Source organism: Colias croceus, chromosome 1 (genome assembly GCF_905220415.1).
Source record: "Colias croceus chromosome 1, ilColCroc2.1".
In the NCBI taxonomy this organism is placed as follows: Eukaryota; Metazoa; Arthropoda; class Insecta; order Lepidoptera; family Pieridae; genus Colias; species Colias croceus.
In genome coordinates this window covers 12,010,111-12,037,319 of record NC_059537.1, presented here as the reverse complement: position 1 = coordinate 12,037,319, position 27,209 = coordinate 12,010,111, and the positions used below count along the sequence as shown (strand labels likewise).

The following is a 27,209-nucleotide window of genomic DNA, read 5'->3' as shown; positions in this document are numbered from 1 at the left end:
ATAAAAAAATGAATCCCTATTACCCTTGGTCACGGCATCACGGGTGTGAACGACTGGACCAATTTCTTACTTTGATGTATTCGTGAAATGTGCGCCTATAAACTAAAAAAAAAATGCAAAAACTTAACAGCTATTTAAACTTTACGGGTTTGATAGTTTGCGCGACAGGACAGCATCTTCCGGTAATAATTAATTGACGGACTTTTTATTACATGTTAGAAATAATATTATGTTAAGAAATGTTAGTTCTCGTCTCGAAGGCCAAGACCCACTTCCGGATTTCAGTGCCACAGGAGTAAGTAAGTAAGTAAGTACTTAAGCAACTCAATATACAATAATAAATTTGTTTATAGTATAGGTACAACAAAATCGATTAAAAAATGGATACCAAAGTGAAAACCTAAACGTGTTACATTACGCGTCACGTAAAAAGAACGCTGGATGAAAGTGATGGGGTGTGTTTGCGCATGGATCGAGTTTTGCACGTAAGCTATGTGCCGATTATTTTATTTTTGAACTAGACTCGCGAATCGTGGCTTCGCAACTACCTATTTGTTATTCTTATACCACCTCATAACACCAAATAGACCGATAAATCGCCAATGCGCAGCTTAACCGTCAGCGTTCTTTTTACTTGACGCGACTTATATGCTTGGTTTTAATCAGGTAGCTATTGTAAAAAAATCCCTTAACCCTATAATAAAAAAACCAGTTATCCAAGAACATTATGACTGTGTTTTAAATTGAGAAAACGTAGGTCTAAAGGAATGATAATGTCTTAAATTATATACTACAGGTTTTACGTATCAAGGTTGTAGCGAGAAAAAATATTTAAATATCCTACCTCCATTCAGTTCCCTGTGATTGCTTCTAATAGCTAACGTAAAGGTAATAAATGGTATTTATACTGTGTTCAAAGCCAATTACATATAATGATGTATTAAATAATCTCTTTTCAATGTATTCACTATAAAACATTTGTTTAATCGGTGCTTAATTGATTAGTTCGCAATGTCGGGCTAATGAGGTGAAAGAAAAATGTCGAGTTCATTAATGAGATATTTCTAAAACTTATATACTTAAAAATTGTTGGGAAATATTGTTAAAATTGTTTTACTCTTTGCTTCAAAAATGAAAACTGAAAAGTGTGTTAGCTTCATCAAATACTATAAACCTAGTAGTTAAATATGTTTTAATAGGAAAACGTATTTTATAGAATACTAGCGGCTTCTCCCGCGTTTTCAAAGAAAAACCCGCATAGTTCTCGTTCCCGTGGGATTTCCGGGATAAAACCTAGCCTATGTTACTCGTGGATAATGTAGCTTTCGAATGGTGAAAGAATTTTTAAAATCGGTCCAGTAGTTTATGAGTCTATTCATTACAATCAAACAAACAAACAAAGTTTTCCTCTTTATAATATTAGTGTTGATAGAGTATCGTAAACTTGATATCTACTTAATAATTAAGTTTATTTATGGCGATTCGTTATAGAATCACCCAATTAAGCAATACTTTTATTAAAAGGAATGAAAATATAAATGTTTCTACTTTCTCTCAACTCCCGTTATCTAGAGAATAGTTTGTTGGTTTAGTACCCACTTCCTTACAAGATTTAACATTTATTATGCGTTAGCTTTAAAACGATTGAATTAATGTATTCGACATCTACCAATATTTTAACAATCGCATTGCTTTTTTATTTATCAGAAAACAAGAATAACGAAATATGTTTGTATCTAAGGCAACCTAAGGTGACATCAGCATTGTTAGAACTTAAAACGACCTTGTTTCTTTTAGATGGAATTTTATTTATTTTTATCCAAATATTAAGTAAAAGTTCAAGGACGATATGATGATAGTTTTATTTTCAATGTACCTAATAGTATCTATTATTTTTGCTGCCGGCATATTCGGTTGCTAATGAAAATATTTTATATGTTCAATAGTAATTTCTACGTATTATAATAACTTGTTTAGTTTCTACAATTTGATATCAACAAGTAGTCTTGCATGAAAATTTATTTTATGTTCGCTATTTCCACGCTTATCTCATCTCAAATTATTTCAGTATTTTCTCTTTTGCGCAACAGGTTTAGATAAAACTTGCTAGCGCAACAACCCAAAGAAAATAAGTTTTGTTTCTTCACGAAAAAATAACCTAGAGGCCTAATTTAAATCAGGCTTTTTAATCACGCGTGAATATTAAAAAACTATGTTTGACATGAAAACACCATTTTGTTTTTATTATGTCCTCTTTAAATTAATTAATATATTTCTAAAACAAGAATGCTAATTGTGCGTCACATCTCTGTTGGATATCAAAAAATCTAAAGATAAAAAAGGACACGAGTAGTTTTATTTCTTTAAAACTGGTTTATCAAAACATTAGTAGGAATATAAATTATAATCCCAGTCTAAAGTTGTTACTCAATGTGCTACAAGAATAGGTAATTGCGTATCTATTTGTTTTTTAATATCTAGGACAATTTTTTTATCTTTTATTATACTTATTTATTAAATACCGTTATCTTTACATGAGTAGAACTTAAACAAACAGCTGTGGAAGGGCATTATTAAACCTACCGAATTTTAACATGGCTCTACATTGATTCATAAAAAGGTTAATAATGTTCATTTATTTGTATTAGATATTAAATATAGCTTATGTATGTATGATACGAGGTAAGAATCATTAAAAATATTTTGTAAAAGGTACAATGTTTTTTAATATGGCAACTCTACATGCGACGTAACATTTGCAGAGGTTCCTTATTAAGAAAGTTTACTTTGAACAAATTCAGTAAATTTACGAAATAATAAAAAATTGTTAATTCCCTTACTTTATGATTAACATCAAATTGTAATTTAAAAGTCCCCAACGTTATAATCTTAAATCATTGTGTCTCCACATTTTATTATGAATCTAACCAACAATGTTGTTTAAGCCTTGAGAATAAACAAAAGGCCTTATACGACATAATAAGAAACATATATAATTACAGCTATTCAAATATGATATATAATTATTATCGTTATCTTTAACGTTAGATGTCTCTAATTAAGATAAGGCCTTGAAGCGTTAGAAAAATATCTTTCAAATGTTATCTTATCACTATAAATTTGGGTTTACGAAACCAAGGAAGGTACGTTATTCCCTAAAAATAAACTAGAGGTAAATTCATAATAATATGTATATAAATATAATACATATAACATATATATTTTACTATATTTTAACTAGATAATCGTAGTTAACTTTGAAAATTTTAAGACGTAACTTAATAGTTTGTCCTATAAATTTCTAACCTCGTCTAGGTTACAAGAAAAATGCGCGTTTTTTATAAATTACTAAAGCTGTTGTAAACCCGTTTAAGACAAGATGAATAGACTTTAGAAAAAATAATTACCAGACAATTTCCGCAAACCTTGACTGTTTTAAATTAATTATTAGTTGTAGATATAATATAAATATAGGTATAAATAAGTAGGTATCTAACTTCAAGCTTGGGTATTGGATACTTATATGAAGTGAAGCAAATAAACTATGTGCCTAATAGGTACCTATTACAAACATAATATGTAAATATATTATTGTTAGAGATTTTTTTATTGTAAATTTATTCTAATATTTAATAGAACCTATTTTCACGCGATAATTAGTTAAGGAAAGTTTTTCCTAATGTCAAAATAATACTTTATTTCATTATGCAATATGATCAGATTAATTAATTACTTTTCTAATATATCGTAGTCAACTATAAATCATATTAATGTAATATAATATTTTAAGTTGTTGTTTAAAAAATTTACCACTATAGCCCAGGTAGGTATAAAAACAAACAGGTTTCACCGTTAAAAATTAAAATCCTCCCATTATAATTAGCTTCATGTAAAGATTGGACAAAAAAAAGTTGTTTCACTAGCCTTATTAAGCGTCCGATGAAATTCCATTCGAGAAATCAAATTCACCAACATAATTTCCAACTTTCTGCTATTTAAAACAAATATAACTAACGAGAATGTTCCGAAACGAGACAAAATTCCAACCGCTTGACGAAAACGAACCGCTTTATCCGTGAAAAAAATAACATGCACTTGAATAAACAAAACAATTGTACGTCGAATGAATGCGATCGAATGAAGCGGTTAGCACACGGGAAGCTAGGCGTGTACTCACGAAGGGCATGGCGACGTCCGCTGTAAACTATCGTGAAATGAAACGTACAGGGTACAACAGCGACGTCTCAGCGCTGAAGCCGCAGCACTCGCACACGGTCAGGTAACACTCGTCAGCGGTCTCCTCGAAGGTCATGGCGCGCGCGCATCGCCCGAGCGGCCTGCGTCCACTGAGGCGGCGGCGACGCGCACGCGCCCCGCACCGGCCAGCGCAGTCAAGCGCGCATGCACTCACCGGTCCGTCGCCGCTCCCGGCCTTCTCGGGCTCGATGAGGTCTCCGTACGCCGGCATGCTCGCGTCCGCGTACCCCTCCTCTTCGGTGTCGACGTTGTCGCGCGAATGCGGCGTCGTCGCCTCGCGCCCGCCGGCCAGCCGCTCGCGGGCCAGCGCCACCGCTTCCTCCAGCGACCCCACTTCGCCTTTTCTCCCCTCCTCTTCCTCCTCGTCGTCGCGGTCCTCTTCAGATTGATACATCGAAAACTGCGATACGAACGCGATCCGCCGTTTCATAGTGCCTTCGGGGCTCGGCTCCTCGATCGGCTTTTGAATTTCAGTTAAGCTCCTCTTTTTCCAGCCGGCTTTCGTGAACGCGCGCATCGCGACCGGATGCTCGGCGGCTATCGGGCTGAAAACTTGTTCCGGGGAAACACTTTCTTCCGGCGACTTAATTTCTATATCGGTCCCGGACGATCTCTGTGGCTTATTGTTTACCGTAGAGTCAGCTGTCGTTTGCGCGTCTTCATTTTGTTGCGGCCGGGGCGCGTTTTCGGGCTCCGGCTCGGATCTAGACTGGTCGGTGCTGTCGGAGCGATGCTTGCCGATGCTGCCCATCCGCTTGAGCAGGCTCGGGTCCTTCTTCTTGACGACCGGCGAGCTGTCACTGCTGCGCGACGTGGAGGCGGGCGCGTCGGCGCGCAGTTTCTTGTTTTTCTTACGCATGGTGCGTTCGTCACGTGCGATCTCGCCGTCGGACACTGAAGATTTAGCGGAACCTGTTCGCTTGAGCGAGGCGATGTGGAAGGGTGAGCCGGAGCGGAAAGGCGAGCTGAGTGTACGTAGTGTTCGCTTGAGGCGGGAGGGCGCGGGGCGCGGTGGCGCGGGCGGCGGGGGCGGCTCGTCTTCCCGCATGGCGTCGGCGAGCGCGCGGGACATACTGCCGCGTGCCCGCCGCCGCCGCCCTGAGCCTCCGCCGCTCGGCCTTGCTCCTGATCGCCGTAAACCACGGATCAACTGCTAAACTGCTCCCAAGGTTCTACTGTTTACTACCGAATATATCGTATCTATATTACGTTGAAGTATAACAAAAATTAACGAAGTTTTACCGACTTACATACTTTGTTAAAGTTATTTTTAAGTTTTACGAATATATTTTTGTAGTGATGTTAGATTATATTGACGATAAAATAGGTTTCATTAATTCAAAAAAATTATAATTTGCCATAATAGTTAATAAAAATAATTATTAAAGTTTAACTGAAAAATTAACTTTACGTTAAAAACGAACTCTATACAATATTAAAATAGAGTTTGCTTGTAATATGAAATAAGAATTTTGAATTTTGTTAAAATTTTCTAATTCTTAACCTTATGACATTTAAAGTTAACTTACCTACTTATAAAGTAAAAAATTTAACAACTATAAAATTATAATCGACTCTATATTTTTAAGGTTGTTATTTGAGACCAACTAATTATGTTATACCAATTCGACTCTACATTTTTTAAGGTTGTTATATGAGACCAATTTTTCCATTAAACAAAATAAATAGAATTAATTAATTACGTAAATATTGTAACATACTATCACGTGTTACATAATAACACCTCATACTGATATCAAATTGCTAAGCCATCAAACACTAAGCAGAAACCCGGCAAGTATCAACCTTTCGCGGCTGATTAGTTCAATTCACGAAAATCCACACAAAATATACTTCCTTGCTTGTTGACCTATGATTATCAGTTGATGAACCATTCTCGGTTACGTTGGTGGCACTTGTATGGTATCTAGTGGAGCAGAAACCATACAAACTGGGTAGATTTGATATCGACCCCGCTAGCTAGTAATACTAGACAATATTGGACAATAGTTCACACTTCAAACGTTCAGAATTAATATATAATCCAGTTCACATCTTTACGGGATTACATAATCTTTGTTGATGTCAAAAATATCTATAAAGTTTGTTTTTCTCAAGCCACATCACCATATTTAAACGATTAACATTTATCATATTACCAATAAACTTTGGACTCGATTATACAAAATTTTAGTAAGAATTTTAAATGACTATTTAGATAATATCCTCTTTAAAAAAATTTCTAAAATTATATAATATGTTTTCTGATTATTCATAAATTCAGAAAAACAAACAATGAGAACCAGAATCGAACCCGCGACTTACTAGAAGTCTAATCGGTTACCTTCTGCGACGACCGCACTAAGCCTTTGAGCTAATTAAAAAAGATTACTTGATTTCATTACGAAGGATTATTAATTATTTAAAGAAAATACTAAAGAAAACGTTGCTACTGACAGTTGAATATATTGTATTTAAATGCAATAAATATTTAAATAAAAAGGGACTTTTTGGGTACTTTGGACCTCTCCAATGTCAAATCTAGAAGTGAGAGGTTTTTTTTATAGGTATTTAATTAAAAATGTACAATTTAATGTAATCATTGTCAACAACAACAAAAAAATCTAACATCGGTAATATCGTAATTTAATATTAAAAATAAACCCAACAACAATTAGGAATATTAGGTACTAATTAATTTTGTTAAAATATTGTGATATTTAATTAACATAATATTATCCTCTGGAATATTCACACGATCCAATACGGTCATGGTCACGGTCAAAGCAAGTTAAACAGTTGTTTAAAATTATAATTTAAAATTTATTTATTTTTATATAGATTTGTTTTTATTTTTATCATTATCCGTTAGGAAACTTTTCCATTCGGTCTCAAAACTAGATCACGCTAAATTGGAATTTAATTTAATTTATTTGAAACACGTGTTATAAATAGATAATAAATTACAAAAATAGTGCTCATTCTCGACATTTAGATAGTACAAACGACTTTTAGAAGCACAAACGAACGGTTAAATTACATTTTTGTATCTTTTTTAACAGCTTATGTAATTAGAAAAACACAGAAAAACCTCGATCGAACCGTCTTTTTAGGATTCCGTACCCAAAGGGTAAAATGGGAACCTTCACCCTATTACTGAGACTTCGTTGTCTGTCTGTCTGTCTCCAGGCTGTATCTCATAAACCGTGATAACTAGAATGCTGAAATTTTCACAAATGATGTATTTTCGTTGCCGAATGCCGCCATAACACTAAAAAATAAAAAAGTAAATTATTAAGGGGGTCCCCATAGTACGGAACGGAACACTTCGTGCGCGAATCCGACTCGCACTTAGCCGGTTTTATTGTATCAAAAACAAGTCAACGACGAGAGAAAAAGCTTGTAACTACCTATATATATCATGTATGTGCCTGCTAATGTATGTGCTTACTATTGTATCTATTTTTTGAAGATCCTTCATTCATAATGATTTTTCACGACTCTAATAAACCTAGTTTGATAACTAACTAGAAATGATTAACCATTGACGTTCCCATTATATTTTAATTGGAACCGGCTATGTTTCTAAAATTTTATTAATGACCCTGTCACCAAAACACACGTTCATAAACTAGAATTAACTATTACAGTTTATAATATAATATTGTGCAATAACAAACTATGTAGTTAACATTAGAATATAAATGATCGCCTTCATAAGAAAATGATGTATATTTAATTATATATTCCTAATATATCCACGGATCAAAATACAGCTATGTTGTAGGCGAAGGAATTAGATACCTATTCTACGTATAGTTTTACATACATAATACCTAATCTTTTTTCTAATGAAATGTGATATTGAGTTGATTAGTTTTTCAATAATATTTTCTAGTTAGATGAATGTTGTTGAAATCTAAATCGACATGAAGATTCTCTTGATTTTTTTCAATTTAAAATCCATTAAGATCATATAAATATACCAATTTTTATTTATATAAATACTTATCAAATAATATAAAATACCTGACACAATATTTAAAAGTTACGTCATATTTATACAAGTTGTAAACTGTAAAGAAATATATGACTTAATTGACACCAAAATAGAAGAACCACTAAGAGCCATATAAAAACATTCTGTTTTGGAGTTATATATAATTCTAAAATATAAAGTAAATAATTAGACTACTTTATTGAATGAAATAAAAATCCATGTGATTGTTTAATTAAAGGAAAAAAAGGTGATACAAAAAAATTTCATTTGTGTCGTATTATAGACGAAACAAGTTCAAGATGGTGTCAATTAAAATAATTTTATCAATTTAAATCATAAAATGTTGCCGCTTCACTCATAACTATTTTTCTATTAAATACAATTAATTTTGTTTTATACAAGTGCCTATGCATTTTTGTATAGTTATTATGATGAATTTATTTTTTCATCAGTATAATATAATAACTAGAAATAAATTAAATTATGAATAAAAACTTTTTTCGACACTTATCACCCGGAGTTTCTACAGATAAAAGATTTTCAAAATTGGCTAAACAGTTTTTGAGTTGATCCTATAATACTTAATAGAGCCCGAAATTTGTAATAAAAAGTTAGTGTAAAAGCTGGCTACCGTTTTTTTTTCTTATTGCTAGCGATTTTTACTAGAAAATAGCAGAATTCAGAAATATAGAAAAATAAGACAATTAAATTAAAAAGGTGGGTGAGAAATACTACTTAAATACTAAATACATTGTATAGGTATTGCATAATATCTATGTATTATGGAAAAATGTAAAGAAAGTAAAAAGTTATAACCTTTAGTCTTCGAGTAACGAGTTATTCTATGTTTAATGTTACACAATTATCAAGGTTAATTTTTACTATACTTTTAAAGTTTAATATACAAGACGATTCTTGCGTAATATAAAATAACTTACATTAACATAACTATAAATTCCTTCAATAAAAATAATTAAGTTTTATTGATCATTAATGGACTCGTAATGTGGATCATAGTGTTAAAATCCAGTTGAAATAATTCTTATTTTAGAAAAAAATATTCGTTATCGTCAGGCGTCTTGTTTGTATATCTCTAGCCACGCAGAAGGCAGATATATTATAACAAATTGTTTATTGTTACTCTATTATTTTCGAAATAGAATTACAAAAATATATAATTACACATATCTGTTTGTATATAATATACGAGATAAATAACCAGGTAATATTTCCCTGCATAATGTTAACAGATAATAAATCAAGTTGTCTAGTTAACATATACAGGGTTACTTGTAAAACACCGGCAACCTCGCAGGACAAGATAGCTAACATCATAAGCAACAACATTTGTTCTACGACTTTTGATAATTTGTTAGATTTTATTTTCATACAAAAATAAATATTCATTTAATTTTCCGTTTGAATATTATAAACTCTACGCCTCCCAAAAATTACGTAAACAAGAAGCGAACGAGAGGGGGAAGGGGGCGTCGCGTCGTCCATACGATAATAAATAGAACATAGACTTACGAATGTTAGGAGAGTACAATAAAAGTTTAAAAAATCATTTAAAAATAATTTATTGCGTTATGCCAAAAGTCGTAGAACAAATGTTGTTAGGTACTTATGATGTTAGCTATCTTGTCCTGCGAGGTTGCTGGTGTTTTACAAGTAACCCTGTACTAGTACGTAGGTATAGTAAGATCACGCCCTTTATAATTATATTTTTACAATACAATTACAATATAATTATATTTTTTTCTAGTGTGCAGCTAAAACTTCATTCATTTATTTAATAACTATTTATAATAGAGACATAACTACTACACGAATAGTTGTAAAAAAATGATATAAGTGTAAATATACTATTGATTTCTATTGAATAAGTGGATACTATTAAAAATTATATTAACGCCCAGATAGTCAAGATACCATTATACTTTGAAAAGCAGGAAGTATCAATATCCGCTTATTAAAGTTCGTTTAAGAATCTATTTCGGCTACTTCTGTCATCACATAAATAATGTACTAGGAATTCATAGGCCCATATAAACTTGATTGACTTGCAACGAAACATATTATAAATCCTAGACAAACTCACTCACTTCCTAGTAGACCTTAATTCTTAGTAGGCAATCTTAAAGTTTATGTGCCTCTAGTAGAAAAGGATTCCCCTGGGAAAGGGAAGGTAAGGTTGACTTATTGATGACAGTACGGGTAAATGGGACCTAGGAAAGGTAGGCCAAGTTGTTACAAATTCTAATATATGATGATGATGATGTTTGTTGCTCGCTCTATCATAAAAAAATACTTTAAATGTGTAAGTTTCTGTGGCTTTATGTGTACCTAGAAGAGAAATTATTTTAAAATTGATTATCTATCCGGTTTGATAAAGTCCTTTCTTTATTCCATGTCATAACTATCAATCTAAATTATTCACTTTCACGGCAAAATCCCTGAACCAATTTTGATAAATTAATGATCCCTGAACTCTGAAGATCTCATATGAGGTAAGTAGAACCTCTTCAAAAATTATTGAAGTGAAGCTACTTTCGGCTCGTTGAGACAAAAATTTCATAGTAGCGTCACCGCAATACCATCACGCCGTGAAGTGAGGCGACGATTTTTGAATCTTGCTAAAAAAGTTTCACTTCTGACACATGAGCTCGGTACACACGCTTGTATCTATTAAATAGGGAAAACAGAGTACACGGAAGCAGAATCGGGGTCGCAAAGCTAGTTAGTAAATAGAAGATAAGAGAATGATATACAAGAATGTCGTAACTAGACAGGTATCTATTAAAATAAATATTGACTTTATAAGAATTTTAATTTGCTACATTATCCAAATGACACGTTTAATTACTTTGGGTATTAAAGTTGAATTAATTTTATCACAACGAAGGTTTTTTTTAAGTGGTATTTAAATAACAAGGGCTATATATACACATAGTTAAAATCGTAAAATTTCAATTAAAAGTATGACTTCCTGTGTAGGTTAGGACTAGCTTTCCCCGCGGCTTTGCCCGCGTTTTCAAAGAAAAACCCGCATAGTTCCCGTTCGCGTGGGTTTTCCGGGATAAAACCTATCCTATGTCCAAGTTACCCTCTATATGTGTGATAAATTTCATTTTAATCGGTTCAGTAGTATTTGCGTGAAGGAGTAACAAACATACATACACATCACATAGGTACATCCATCCTCGTAAACTTTCGCATTTATAATATTAGTACGAAGTACGATACGATACGATAGGATTGGATATGATTTCATTATTTTAACTCCTTCTTCTTAGCGTTAGTAGATATGTGTCTATTAATTGTAAGACATTCGATCGATATGTGACTTTCCTTTTCCAAATCAAGATAAATCCGGTTTATAATTTACATATAAGGTTTTTTCTTACGCTGCATTTGCATCAAATAGCCCGTGAGCCAGGAACAGATTTTATGACCAAGTTCCTCTCAAGCGGTAATTAGTAAAATGCATCTAAGTATAGTATTATGAAGCCTCGTGAACGTCAGCTGGAGCTCGGTTGGGGGGGTGAGCGGTTGTAGCCTCTCACGCACGTAGGAAAAAGAAATACATTCATTCATTTCCTCTCAGCTTTTGACGAGGCTACAACCGCTCACCCCGCCAACCGAGCGCCAGCTGACGTTCACGAGGCTTTATACTCTGATGCGTCTGACGAATTTTCTCTTGAGAGGAAATAATGAACCAAATTTGCACCTGGCTCACGGGCCAAAACGAGCGAATGCTAATTCTAACCCCACTATGTCAAATTATTTTAGTGTTAACAGGCGTAGAGCATTCTTTCGTTGTTCTTAGTGCGTTCGAAAAGATTCTATGCAATGTTCTAATACTGAACAACACTGAATACGAGTTTTCAAAATAATGCTCTTGTTCTAGCTCTAGCTCTATGTTCGTGTAGTCTAAATGCACCTTTAGGCGAATGAATGAAAAAAAGGCTCTTTGAATGAATATAGAGTAACGCAACTATATATAACATACTAGCTTTTCTCCCCGGCTTCGCCCGTGGTACCTACATGTTTACGTTTTTTTTTCATAAAAACTATCCTATCTCTCAAGTTGGATCGAACTGCACATGGTGTGCGAATTTTATTATAATCGGTTAAGTGGTTTAGGAGTCCATTGAGGACAAACATTGTGACACGAGATTTATATATATTAAGATAAAGATGAGTATATTTATTTCAATATTAGTCAGACATGCTTTTTGGCGCTAAAATTATATATTTAGATGTACCTACAGTTTGTATTTCCTTAATTGTTTTTGTACATTTTGTATTAGGAATTGATTATCTTGTTTATGACAATGTCGCTAATTAAGACTTTTAAAACTAATAAAAACGCACGTACGTTAATTACAGAAAATAATCTAATTTTGCCGAATAACATTAATTAACTTACTGTCAAGCGTCCATTGACCTGAGCTTCGAAGGCCTCCTCAGCTATCATGTCTCTACATCCAATTTCGCAAATAATCACAATCCTATTATTTCGCACGTTTGCTTTATAGTGAATTATCACAATTAATTAACTTTAATACTAAATCAATGTATGCGAAAGGTAATTTTTTATAATTTAGTCACTATGGCAACAAAACTATTTTTCTATAAAATAACACAGTTCAACTCAATAACTTTTTTCCAATAGTTCAGCTATTTTTAATGGATATTTTATTAAAAACGTTAAAATTATATATTTTGTGTAATCAAAGCGCGTTTGTAACTAAATATTTCGTTGAGTCACTCTTATCACAAATTTTTTGTAAATCTGATAAAGAATAGTGTGTCTCTGTTACTCTTATGAAAAAAGGACAGCCGTCTCTTTCATGTATGTTATGAATAATATTGTTGTGTCCAAAAAATGGTCCTGCTTTTTTGAGAATATGAGTCATTTTAATTTTTAGGTTATCCCTCGATTCGTCTTAATCCTATCCTACGTATGGATAAGTAAAAATGTTAATAATTTAGTTGGTAAAATTCTCAATATATTGATTTTCTCAGAAAATGCATGAAATGTCAAGAGCAATTAAAATTAATGGTAGAGCCTTAGGGTAGAGCCATTTAATTCAGAAATATTTTCTTAATCATTTATTTTAATATAATAGGTATGTGTATTACTGTAAAAAATATTCTTATTGCGTATTAAAATAAATCCAAATTTTCCCTTAAAAGTGATAGCGAGGATTAATTATTATCATAAGCACACAAAAATTTATCAGTATGTTTAGTAACTAATACGTTTTAGAATTATTTTTCTTTATAGATTAGTTCATGGTCGCATAGAAAAATGTCAGCTACAACGCATATTCTAACCGAAAAAATAACATAGGAATTTAGATTACACAAATGTTATTAGAATTTTGCTAATTGTGGAATAGTTTTTACTTTATGTAATAATGGTGCAAATTTTGTTGATTTTAAAAACCTATTTCATTGATCAAAATGAATCAAAAATCAATTCAATCTATATTCCATATAATTTCTTAGTTTTAAAAATTAAAAATGTTATTTGAATCTACGAAGGCTTATAGAACTTACACTGTTATAAAATCTAGTGTTTTATTAAACCCGTAACCGACTGAGAGGTGGGATTAAAACACGATTAAAAGCATTAATAAATGGGATTATCGGATAGAACTTTAGAAGGTGGGATTGGGGATAAAGATATCTAGTTCACGCTCAACAAGTTTCAAAGGGCGTTTTGTTAAAAATGTTTTTATTTTTAATCGAAGAAATAATTATCGGATAATATTTTTAGTTAATATTTTAATTTTGTAAAAACCTCAGGATTGACTATAGTCCTTTCCACCTAAGATGATTTCTGTGACACATCGATTTTTGACACGTGTAGAGATGTCTTTACTGAAATCATATCAATTGTTTCCGATAATCGATAATATTTTATATGGAAATGAAATCGATTTGAATAAAGTACCAAAATTAGTTTTTTCGGCATTTCGCCAACAATTAACTAAGGAAACTTAGCAAACAACAGCAACAAAAAGTCAACAATAACAATTAGTAACAATAACAGAATACCACGTAAAGTATCAATATAAAAATGCAACTTGTATACAAGGCTGACGCACTCGTACAGACGATTGACTCGATTGACAAACGATCACAAGATGGGCGCCGATTATATGATTTTCCAACTCTATGATTTTTCAACGATCCATTTCATGTACACGAATTGCGTAGGTATTATATTTTTGTGTTATTTTATTTTATTTTTCATTATATTAAACTAAACAATACTGTTTTTGATTTATAAGCTTAAGATGTTTCATTTTTATATTTTTGGTAATAATGCCGCCATAAAATAAAAATATTATGCACTAAAATTATTTTGGCGTTTTAAACATAAAATACGTAATTCGGAACACAATGAAGTGTCACAGGAATCATCCTAGTTGAAAAGGACTATAGAGAGCGCATTAGTTCGTCATTACTGAAACGTAATTCGTAAATACCTAGTATTGTACATAAAGAAATAATAAAAACATAGGTTTTAATTTTTATAGGCTTATAGCGTTATTGCATTTTTCACCAATTATCGATGAATTTTATGTTATTTACATAACTGTGTCATGCGCATTTATCCCAAATCACACTTATATTGTAAGATTATTTATGAAACTATCATTGAAAGGAATCATTATGATGCGAGATATTTTTATTTCTATAAAATTGAGGAAATATTGTGTAAACTGTAAAGTTACTTCATAAATAAAACTATTAATGTTCATGCGTAGGTACGTATGCTATTATACCTACTTGATGCAAGAAAGGATATCAACAATCGTTTAGCCGTTAAATTGTTAACGCAATTATTACCCAATAAAAACACTTCTAGAATAATAAACAGTTTGGATTCCTTCGTTCCGTGAGTATATAATTATATAATGACTAAATAATAGCCTAAGTTAACGAAATAATTACCTAATAGTCAATAAATAGGTGATTTAAAATCCTTTGTTTTACTAAGTAAATGGCTCAAAATTCAAGATTTTTAGGATCCATTAAAATCTAGATCTGAATTGATTGCTTATTGTTCTTCAGTGGAATTTTTTTCTTGATTTTCATTGTTTAAAGTAATACAGTAATTTGTAGAGCGGGGTTGCACTACCCTTTTGTTTGGCTTCATTCAATTATTAATTTATTTTAAGTGTCTAATATATCGAATCGACCGCCTCCTTGGTACAGTGGTTGACGCGTGAGCGTAGAACCGGGGGTCCTGGGTTCGATTCCCGGTGGAGACGACGAAAAAAAAAATGTCTCAGTCTGGTAGGGCACAGAAGGCTGATCACCTACTTGTCCCTAAAGAAAAATCGATCAGTGAAACAGATGTATGCATAATGCATCTGCCCCTTACCCCACTACGGGGACATGGGACTTCACTTACTTAATATATCGAATGCTAGCCTACTTATACCTAAGTATTGTTTTAATTTTTATTTTATTCATTTACCATTAGTATTTTTCCTATTAGTTTAAACTGCGGGCTCCAGCCTTTATTATATTTCAACATCTTCAAATACACTCTTTAAATACATTATTTCCTATTAAATCTTATCTTAATATATCCATACTAATATTATAAATGCGAAAGTAACTCTGTCTGTCTGTCTGTCTGTCTGTCTGTTACTCAATCACGCCTAAACCACTGAACCAATTTGCATGAAATTTGGTATGGAGATATTTTGATACCCGAGAAAGGACATAGGCTACTTTTTATTGCGAAATATGTACCACAGGCGAAGCCGGGGCGGACCGCTAGTATATAATATATTATAAAGGCGAAAGTTTGTAAGTATGGATGTATGGATGTTTGTTACTCTTTCACGTAAAAACTACTGAACTGATTACAATGAAATTTAGCACACATATAGAGGGTGACTTGGATTAACACATAGGATAGTTTTTATCCCGGAAATCCCACGGGAACAGGAACTATGCGGGTTTTCCTTTGCAAACGCAGGCGAAGCCGCGGACGGAAATCTAGTAAATAATAATTTTCTTCTTGACAAATTTTGTATAATATAAGTTTCGATAGTAAATTAAAATTACTATATCGACAAATTGTTATAATTAGATTTTCGTTTTTTAACTTCCAAGTTCCGAAGAATGGAAGTATAAAGTTTTAACAACGAATCAAATAATTTTCAACAAAACCAGTAGGTACCTATATGTTTTGTTTGGTATTTGGTGTGTTTAGAAATGTGTTTTTAATCTCGTAATATATAAATTCAAGTATGTTAATCGAAAGAAGACTCCATAAGAATTAATTTTATTAGATCTTTATATTGACGATGTATTTATGTAGATTATTACGTTGTTAAAGGAATTTTTAAATATGTCAATAGGTAAAGGGGCCATACAGGCGATTTAAAGACTTTTTTACAAAGAAGGATGACCGGTTATTTATTTGTATAAAATAATAAATTGTTTGCTTGAATTTTTTTTATTAATATATAAATAATAAAATTAATAAAAAGCAAGGGAGGCTCCCAAAATATTTTTCAAGTGTGCGTCTGTGTGCGTCTTAGAGCTAGCGCGCAAGAGCAACTTTTGTCTCCGCAAATATTTTGTCTCTCCCATCAACTCTACGTCTACGGGCTAGTTAGAAAGGGCGCGCACGTAGCGACGCAACTCCCCATAGAGTTGATGGGAGACAAAATAGTTGTGGAGACAAAAGTTCTTGCGCGATAACTATTTAAATTGCATGATTGAGGTTATTAAATAATTTAAAGAAGTATGAGAAAATAGATTTAAAATACTTGAGTTGTGAACCTTTTTTCTATGTTGTTTAAAAACTACAAAGATGTTCCTAACTGACTTAATATGGTTTCAAGTATAGAACATGTATTTGAAGCCTTTTCAGGCACATTTCACGTCCGAATCAATTTGATAGTTCGTCAGTCATATACCTACATATTTGTCATACTTTATCATAGAATCAAAAAGAACTACAAATTTTGTATACAGTTACAAAGCATTTATTTAATAAACTTAAAATTACTATTAGTAGTACTATTACTAGCTTCGCCTGCGCAGTCAAAGAAAAACCCGCATAGTTCCCGTTCCCGGGATAAATCATAAAACCTATCCTTTGTCCCTGGGTAAAAAGTAGCCTATGTCCTTTCTCGGGTATCAAAATATCTCTGTACCAAATTTTGTGCAAATTGGTTCAGTAGTTAAGGCGTGATTGAGTAACAGACAGACAGAGTTACTTTCGCATTTATATTTATATTAGTATGGATCAAGTTATCTTAGTTATCCAGTTAAGACCAGTTGCTATTTGGATTAAATAGAACACAATATGTTACTATGTAAAATTGATAAAACCAAACTATTTGATTACATAGATAATAAATAATAATTAATTGAGGAACTGTTAAAATAGTTCTAGATTATTAATAACCCCATTATTATATGCAGTGAAATATATTCATTGAGTATTTAGTAATGATAAATTTAGTACATTGATAATATTATGTTCATTTGCCAATAACTTGATACTGTAACGATCTTTTAAATTTTTATATTAATCATAAATTTTAATAATGTATTAAGGGTCTAGAAATTGTTAATTTTTTAATAGATGTTCTTAAAAATGAGAGCTAACAGCACACAGAAAATTATCACTTTAACTAAAACTGAATACCTAGGTACAATCGATTGCAAATTATATTAAGTAGGTAGGTAATCGTATGCAAAATAATTTATTATTTACTTTACGAATGTTATTTAGATATTCATACAATCAAAAACTGCTATAAATAAAAATAACTTGCGATTTAAAAATGAAAAATTTATGGTTAAAACAAACCTGTAACGAACGCTTCCCATTCCGATTGACAGGCATGCTAACACGAGCACATAAACACAAACTCACACACAAGTCACACACTAAATATTCCTAAATATCTCGATTCACGTTCAAACGAAACAACTAACAGGCACCAAGTACTCTTATCTTAACGCAAAGACGATATATTTTGCCCTCACGTATTGATAATGGCCAAGAATAAATCACGAAACGTAATTAATTTTATGATCTTTCACTTCCAGAAGCAGCCGAGCCGCAAACAATACTATTTTTCAAGCAAACTACTCGCCTTCATAATTATTAAAACAATGCAATATCTTCGTTATTATTATAAGGCCGTTGACCGATTCAATGACTCGATAGATTATTTATTTATCTACTTACGCGATAGTGTTTAAGAATTAAACTTTACGTGTGGATTAGAAAAGAAACAGATAGTTTTTAAGTGTTGAATTTTTCAGAAAAAAGTATGGTAGAGCCAAAATGTAGAGCTTCAAAATTTCCTTACAATATGTTATACGCATGTCTGTAGGGATTTTTAACTCATCAGATAGTACTATAACTAAAGATAACTAACTAATTGTGAATTGTTTAATTTTTTTTATATATTTTCATTTACTAATATAATATGTATGGATAATATAATATGTATGGACCAGTAAACGGGTCTCGAGTTAGAATCAATATAGCGATAGTGACAATAGACTACATAATGTGCCATCATACCTTTAACTCTTCGAATATATTATCACAATATTATGTTTTGAATTATAAATAACTGGTTAATTAATTTTCTACAATATGCCAGAATATTTATGATATATGTATTTTGAATTCGTGGGATATTCTTAAAAATAGGTACAGTAGGACGACGACGATGATTGTTGACGACGCGGTTGGCGCAGTGGTAAAGTAACTGCCTACTGAGCCGACGGTCCCGGGTTCGATCCCCGGTCAGGGCAAATATTTGTGTGATGAACTCAATTATTTGTTCTTGGGTCTGGGTGTTATTATCTATATATGTATTTATTAAATATTATATTTATCGTCACCTAGTACCCACAACACAAGCCTTAATTGAGCTTACTGTGGGTCTAGGTCGATTTGTGTAATAATGTCCTATAATATTTATTTATTTAACCTTTAATTAATTTATTTCTGAACGAATCGTGCGGCTGCTTACATAAATACTTGCAAAGACTAGGTCTTCATGACATATGCTAAGTTTTAAGCACTAATAGCCTTCTGTGCTGTCTATAAATAATATTAACTCTAGATAGGAGTACCGAGTGCCTAAGAAGCCAATCAATTAATCTTTCACAACGCCCACAGCATCGTAATTTTCCACATTTTCTAAAGATAAACAACAAAGTAGACATGTCATTCTTGGGGGCCGAGTCACCTTCGTCCGTAGGAGTTTACCCGGAGTATGGATACCCTACACGTGGCCCCTGGGTGGTGCTAAACAGGTGACATGGTGGGAGACAGTCGTCGCGGCTATAATGACCACCCATCAGCTGAAGACGTGTCGCCAAGCGTCCGTGTTCCGACACGATGAAGCTGATGTAGCCTTGGTGAAGACGGGTCGAATCAGTTGCGCCTATACAACCTCGACGATTTGATGCACACTTACGTTGTTGCGCCTGGGGACTAGTCATGGAGGGTAGCGGGATCCGAGGCACGGTTCACCGCTGGCCGACCGCTAGTCAGTAGGGGGCCCAAGTAGCGTGCTAGCCACATGTGAAAGGCTGCCCCGCCAACTAGCGAAAAATCCCAAGATGCGCCTTAGTGCCGGTTGGCGACCGGACGAGAGGGCCCTATGGACATCCTTGGGGGGGCTCGGGCGTCCCCGCAGTCTCCAGACTAGTCCCCATAAGTGTAGCTTCTGAATGTGCGTCTCAGGTCTAGAAGTATAGCGCCTCGATTCACTGCCGTCTTCACACCTACTTCACTCTCCATTAAAATAATGAAAAAGACAAGGTACAAGAAAAACGTTGTACAGCGGCAGCACTCCCTCTCGCTGAAAGTAGACCTCACTAACATCAGAGGTCTACACTCCAACCTCGTTGCAGTCCACTTCCATCTAGAGACTAGCAAGCCTTGTATCTTGTTCCTCACGGAGACGCAGATTAGATGTCCGTCTGATCAGGCGTACCTATCGTATCCCGGCTACACCCTGGAGCATAACTTTAAAGCTCGGTCAGGTGTGTGCGCGTACGTACGTGACGACATCTGCTGTCGGCGTCTCCGTTACCTTGAAGACCCCCATTTCTCTGTACTTTGGATGCTGGTGGACACAGGCCTAGAGAAACTCATCTATGCTTGTGTCTACCGAGCGCACAGCGGAGACCAGGAGACGATCAGGCTCACAGAGTACCTAAGTGAGGCGGCGGATGCTGCTCAACACAAATACCCTTCCGCTCAGCTAGTGCTTCTGGGGGATTTTAATGCCCACCACCAGGAGTGGCTATACCCATACCAGTGCACTGACCTCGCTGGGAGAGAGACGCGTAAACTCGCTATAGCGTTAAATCTCACCCAGCTGGTTCAAGGAGCGACGCGGGTTCCTGATGTTGAGAGCCATACAGCCAATTGCTTGGATCTTCTGCTGACAACCGATCCAGACCGTTACTCGGTAGCGATTTCATCGCCGCTTGGCAGCTCCGACCACTGTCTGGTGAAATCTGTATCTGTCTACTCGCCGCCCGACCCCAGTCCCAGGGGCTCGCGGCGCGTGTGGCGATACAAGTCAGCAGATTGGGACGAGATGCGTTCTTTCTTTGCATCTTATCCCTGGCGGCCTGTTTGCTTTTCTTCTGAAGACCCTTCAACCTGTGCGGATGCTGTGACTGATGTGCTGCGGCAGGGAATGGAATACTACATTCCATTCTCCGATGTAGCCACGTCCAGCAAAGCTCAACCCTGGTTCAGAGCTGAATGTAGACGCGCTGAAGCGTTTAAACATGAGGCAAATCTAGCCTGGGCTGATGCTCGACACCGCAAGGCCAAGGACGTATCTGAGAAGAAGAAAGCCTTCAACCGGGCCGCCAAGTCCTGCAAAAAGGCTCTACGGAAAGCACGATTTGACCACGTCAGCCGTATAGGGAACAAACTGGCTTCTTACCCTTCTGGTAGCAAAGCGTTTTGGTCCCTGGCAAAGTCGGTTGAATCGAATTTCTGCCGCCCCTCACTTCCTCCACTGCTGAAACCAGATGGGTCGCTAGCTCACACTGCCACGGAGAAAGCAAACCTACTAGCTACTCTGTTCGCAGAAAATTCACGTCTGGATCCCGCAAGCGCCAAACCTCCCAGTCTACCTGGATGCGAGGTGAGCATGCCAGAAATTCGCATCCGTCAGACTGAGGTTCTGAAAACGCTGCGAAATCTTGACGTGAACAAAGCTAGTGGCCCTGATGGAATACCAGCCATAGTGCTTAAAACCTGTGCGCCTGAGCTCGCTCCTGTCTTGACACGCCTCTTTCGCCTTTCGATGATGACTGGAAAAGTACCGAAATCATGGAAACTTGCCAACGTGCAGCCTGTGCCCAAAAAAGGCAGTCGTGCCGACCCCTCCAATTATAGGCCAATTTCAGTCACGTCCATACTCTGCAAGACTATGGAGCGTGTACTGAACAGCAGGCTAATGGCACACCTAGAAGCGACCGATCTACTCAGTGACCGCCAATACGGATTTCGCCGAAATCGGTCCACTGGGGATCTTCTAGCGTGTGCCACCTATATCTGGAGTGAGGCCATCGAGAATCATGGTGAGGCACTCGCAGTCTCCCTCGATATCTCGAAGGCCTTCGATAGGGTCTGGCATGATAGTCTTATCGGCAAGCTTCCATCGTACGGTCTGCCTACTGGTTTTTGCGCATGGATCTCAGATTTCTTGAGAGACCGGTCGATTCGAGTAGTCGTCGACGGTTGCTCGTCCGACCAATTGGCTATTAATGCCGGGGTCCCTCAGGGATCAGTTCTCTCCGCAACACTATTCCTGCTACACATTAACGATCTGCTGAAACCCGGTATCTATGGGTACGCAGACGATAGCACCGTTGTGGAGAGATACGCATCCAGCGCGCGAGCCAGTACGGCACAAATCCAGTCTCTACGAGAGGCGATGGTCGAACGCATGAACTTGTCCTTACAGGCAGTCTCCGAATGGGGCGAGGCCAATCTGGTCAAGTTCAATGCGACCAAGACCCAGGCGTGTCTATTCACCGCTAAACGGAGTCCATTCAACCTAACTCCGTCCTTCCAAAGTGTATCCATACCGATAACTGACCACCTCGAGCTTCTTGGTATCACCTTAACGCCTACTCTCAACTTTGGTTCATACATCGAATCAAAAGCCCAAGTAGCCTCAAAAAAGCTTGGTATACTGGCAAAGGTGAGGCAGTATTTCAGCCCGGGACAGTTGCTCAACCTCTATCAAGCACAGGTCCGTTCGTGCATGGAATACTGCTCTCACCTCTGGGATGGATCTGCCAAATACCAGCTGGAGACACTTGAGGCGATAGAGAGGCGTGCCAAGAGGCTAATAAACGACGATGAGCTAGTAGGCAAAAAACTCCAGAGCCTCGCCCACCGTCGCAGAGTGGCAAGTTTATCGGTTTTTTACCGGATACACTTTGGAGAGTGCGCTGCGGAATTGCACGACCTAATTCCGCCATCCCCATTTTTCCATCGTTCGTCGAGGCGCACAGATTCCAGGCATCGCCACATGGTTGACGTTCCATGTACCCGGACAAAGCGGTTCGGATCGTCATTCTTTATTCGAACCGCTAGGGACTGGAACATGCTTCCTGAATCTGTGTTCCCCGACGAGTACAATTTGGAGGTCTTCAAGAGGAGAGTGAACAGGTACATTTTAGGGAAGCGCGCTCCATCTTAGGCCACATCTCAGCTTACCATCAGGCGAGATTGTGGCCAAGCGCTCCCCTATTATACAATAAAAAAAAAAAAAAAAAAAAAAAAAAATGGTCATACTTAGTAAACAAATTGATGTTATGAATAATATTTATGGAGCTTCGCTTATAATTGCATAACATAAAGATTACTTACCTATTTTGAAATACAGAAAATTCTTGGATACTCTCAATTTTTTTTTCTAATGTACCGATAACGATTATGACTACATATTAATTAGATACGATGTTACCTTTTACATTAAAAATCAATCAATATGATTTAAACTGAAGCCACAAATGTCGAAAAATGGTTTAACCACACTATTCTCATATCATATCGTTTTTGTACTTCTCTGAAAATTGATTTCATATCATAAAACCGAAAAAGTTCTCAATAAACACCGTATATTTATGTAATACTAGCGGTCCGCCCCGGCTTCGCCCGTGGTACATGTTCACGTTTTCTCTACATAAGAACCATCCTCGTACTTCAAGGAATATAATAAAAAAAGAATTTTCGAAATCGGTTCAGCCGTTCTCGAGTTATGGAATTACAACGAAAAGTGGCATTGATTTTTATATATTAGATATTATATAAATCCTGTTTATATTACCTTATTTCGCAACCACTTACATTGCCGAAATAGCTCAGTTGGGAGAGCGTTAGACTGAAGATCTAAAGGTCCCTGGTTCGATCCCGGGTTTCGGCAAACCCTTCCTTTGAATTTTTTTTATTTGTCAAATCTTTACAACTTTGCTTCACAATACAATAAAAAACTTTTTACTAATAGTTTAATGAAGTTATGATAATTTTAAATAGTTTTTTTTAGAAATCTATAGATGTACTTTAAGTTAAACTTACTTAGGTACTTTTAATTTGATAAATCGTATAAAAATATTTAATCTAACTAGATAAGAGTCCATTGTAACATTGTCTCCGAAATGCACTTAAGTCTGCATTGTTAGTTGATTGCACTAATCGTTTCAATTAGCCCTTACTCTGTTATCTTGTTATTATTGTTCCTTATTGTAAGTAGTTACAAACCTTTTTCTTCGAAAATCTTTTCCTAAATATCAATATAATTACAATTAATAATAGATAGGTACCTACATTGTTTTTTTTTAATTTTTAAACCATTTAGGTAAATTTATCAATCATTTCTTGAGAAATATCTATATCGAAAGCAAAAAATATATATAGGTAGTATTTTTAATTGTTTTCTGTTTGGGTCAAGAATCAAGATCCTGCCTAGAAGATGCCTATAATCTATATCATCACGCTAAAACTAATAGAAGTAGAGCAGTAGAAAACCGCGAGGCAAAGATAGTTGTACATATATTATACTTATACCATGTTTGCGTAAATAACGTGGAAAATAAAATTGTTACGCAACTTTTAAATAATCCGTAACAATATAGAGTGTATTTAAGATGTCGTGATTCGATGTAGAGCACATCGTTCTTTAATTGTATTACAATTTAAACGTCAACTAATCAGCTTACTTAGGTACGCCGTACGATTTAACATAAATCTTTGAGTTTGAAAAAAAAATACTAAGCTTTATAAATAAATAAACTTAACTCGATTAAACAATATACCTATATAAACGGTACATATCTATCAATTATTTTTATTTTTAAATCTTAGGTAATCGTAACCAGGTAAGTACCTACATCGTTGCAATCCTCATAATACTCCTACGAATTTTTTTGTTTGTTGGTAGGTATTCTAGTAACTAAAAAAATAAATAAATATAGGTATTAACTATATAGAACTAGTTAGTTACTGCAATTTTATTTTAATCACTTCGATACTATTTTGTCCTATTTCTAAATTTCATCCATTGCATTCATATAGAAAACTGCATACATTCACACAAATACACCGACTCCTACTAACTGTACTTACTACCGGTTATGTAACAGTATCCCCGAAAACTTACGTAACAAGTTTAACTGAAAACTCAGGTTGCCATTCTTTAAATTAGGTCAAGAAATGATTGATCGGTTTATTTGCACCGCATTTTTTGTTAATTTTGTAATAATTTTTAATTAAAAGTATACAGGGTGTCCCACTATTGGTATACTAAGCGCGAAGAGACTTGTAGTTTTGCACACACTGATCACGTAAAAAATATTTGAACAACAAAATTAACTACGTCAAAATTTTTTTGCTAAATTTTTCTGAAAATACATGTTTTCTTCTCTAGCTTCGCGCAGCCGGCATAAACCGCTTCTCTAATGTGAGCATTTTGTCTATGAAACATAATCTAAAACGATAGCTCACGTGCTGGTGGCAAAGCTGGACGGGTTGCTTGTTATGGGTGTACAGTGTAAACATAGAGTTTTTTAAGAATTGATCTATTTGAAAAAAAAAAATGCGTCTGGCATTTTATAAGTATTTTTTACGAACTCAGCGTATGCAAAGCTATAACCTCCTTTGAGCTTATTATACCAACAGTGGGACACCCTGTAGGTAGGCATTACATACTTTCAAAATCAATATAGTTAGAATAGTAAAGATTACAACATCATTGAAACTAAATGATATCTATAAATTTGAATGAATTGCAAACATACAATACCTAATACCTACATATCTAGATATATTAATATCTAAAGACTAGAATTTATTGATGGAAAATTATGGATTGATAAATAAAATATAACCTTACGTATCTATTACTAATGAAATTAATACTTTTCCTTTCAAATCTCAACTTACAATACCTATAAATATCGAATGAAGGTAGGTTATGTCATGAAACTATGTAGTTGTATCTAAGGACCAATTTTTTATCAAGGAGAGTTTTATTAGGATAGCACTCTCACAAGTGTATAATTAATCTTATATATAAAAATGAATCGCAAAATGTGTTGGTACGCGCATAACTCGAGAACGGCTGAACCGATTTCGATAAATTTTTTTTTATTATATTCCTTGAAGTACGAGGATGGTTCTTATGTAGAGAAAACGTAAACATGTACCACGGGCGAAGCCGGTGCGGACCGCTAGTTATAAATAATTTAATTTAGGAATTAAAAAAGATAATAAATATAATATTTATGTACTTACTATTTATTATGTACTGCAGTTAACAAATACAAGAACCTAAATATTCAATTTTTGAGGTTTCGCTACATCTTGCGGTTGTAATATTGTAATCTGTGACTGTAACCTTATCTGATAGATTTCTAGATTTATCTGTCAATCTAAAATTTAGTCATTCGAAACCGGTACCTACATAGTCTATTTTAAATAATGAAATGTCAATGGTTGCGTAGTCACAAAACTAGTCACACTAGGTAGGTATAGTGTGTGACAAATTTTATTAGAGATAAATCAGTTTTGATCGAATTTTTTAAACATTTGCTAGTATTTAAATATGTTTGTCATATGATTAGGTACTTACATAAATTGACTAATTAGTTACTTACCATTTTAAATCTTATATAAACAAAAAAAAATATACGTTAAAATCTAATCCTAAATGAAAACTCTACCTAATGTAAAGCACTTCCTTCATATTTTAAAATTTTCATTTATCGGAAATAATCTTACAATGAAAAGATAATCCATCTAATGATCCGATAACTAATCATATCAGCTGTCACCACGACACAATTTTATCTCTATCTGAATTTGAATACATTATACACACGCGAAAACCTATATTATTAGATTTATACGTCATCAGTCACACACAATCGATAGATATTGTTATTCATTGAACTCATTTTACTTTTAAAATAAAAAATAAATAATAATAAAAAATAAATATATACACCACCTTTCATATTCATAAAACACATTTCTTACACACGAAAGCATACATTTACCGCTTCTAGATCGTAACCTAAAAACGCATACACCGTGTCTCAAACGAAAAAGGAATAAAAACTTGAAAAAAAAAACACAACACACAAAGCGCCATCTAGTAAGTACGGTTAGTATTAAAATTGACTCACCATTTTCGAAATTAGAATTTAATGGTCTGAAGGGTCTGAAAAATTGTTTACTATTTTCACGGTAATTCGTTCTGACGTCGACATGTCTTTGAAGGCCGCGGTAGTAGTTAGTACTGTGGTTGGTATTGCGGTTCGCGCGCATTCGACGCCCGGCTATTGTGCCATACGCCACCGTGCGATAAGGTTGTGTGCACAGACACTACTTATG

The 27,209-nt window shown here is 34.6% G+C and overlaps 1 protein-coding gene and 1 non-coding gene across 7 annotated transcripts in view; one reads left to right on the top strand and one right to left on the bottom strand.

The window, feature by feature from the left end:
* Window positions 1-27,032, bottom strand: part of LOC123705845 (ras-related protein Rab-32) — a 43,280-nt gene extending 16,248 nt beyond the window's left edge. The window contains exon 1 of one of the 6 annotated variants that reach the window (XM_045654957.1): window positions 27,002-27,032. In XM_045654957.1, the coding sequence (XP_045510913.1) occupies window positions 27,002-27,004 (3 nt within the window). In that variant the 5' untranslated portion in view covers window positions 27,005-27,032. Of the gene's footprint in view, window positions 1-3,924; window positions 4,087-4,177; window positions 4,361-4,411; window positions 5,316-18,119; window positions 18,378-27,001 lie in introns of those variants that run through there. The other 5 variants (XM_045654931.1, XM_045654898.1, XM_045654914.1 and 2 more) reach the window with 5 other exon arrangements.
* Trnaf-gaa lies at window positions 23,670-23,742 on the top strand. The gene has a single exon. It is a non-coding gene; the product is annotated as a tRNA-Phe (tRNA).
* Window positions 27,033-27,209: the final 177 nt, after the last annotated feature.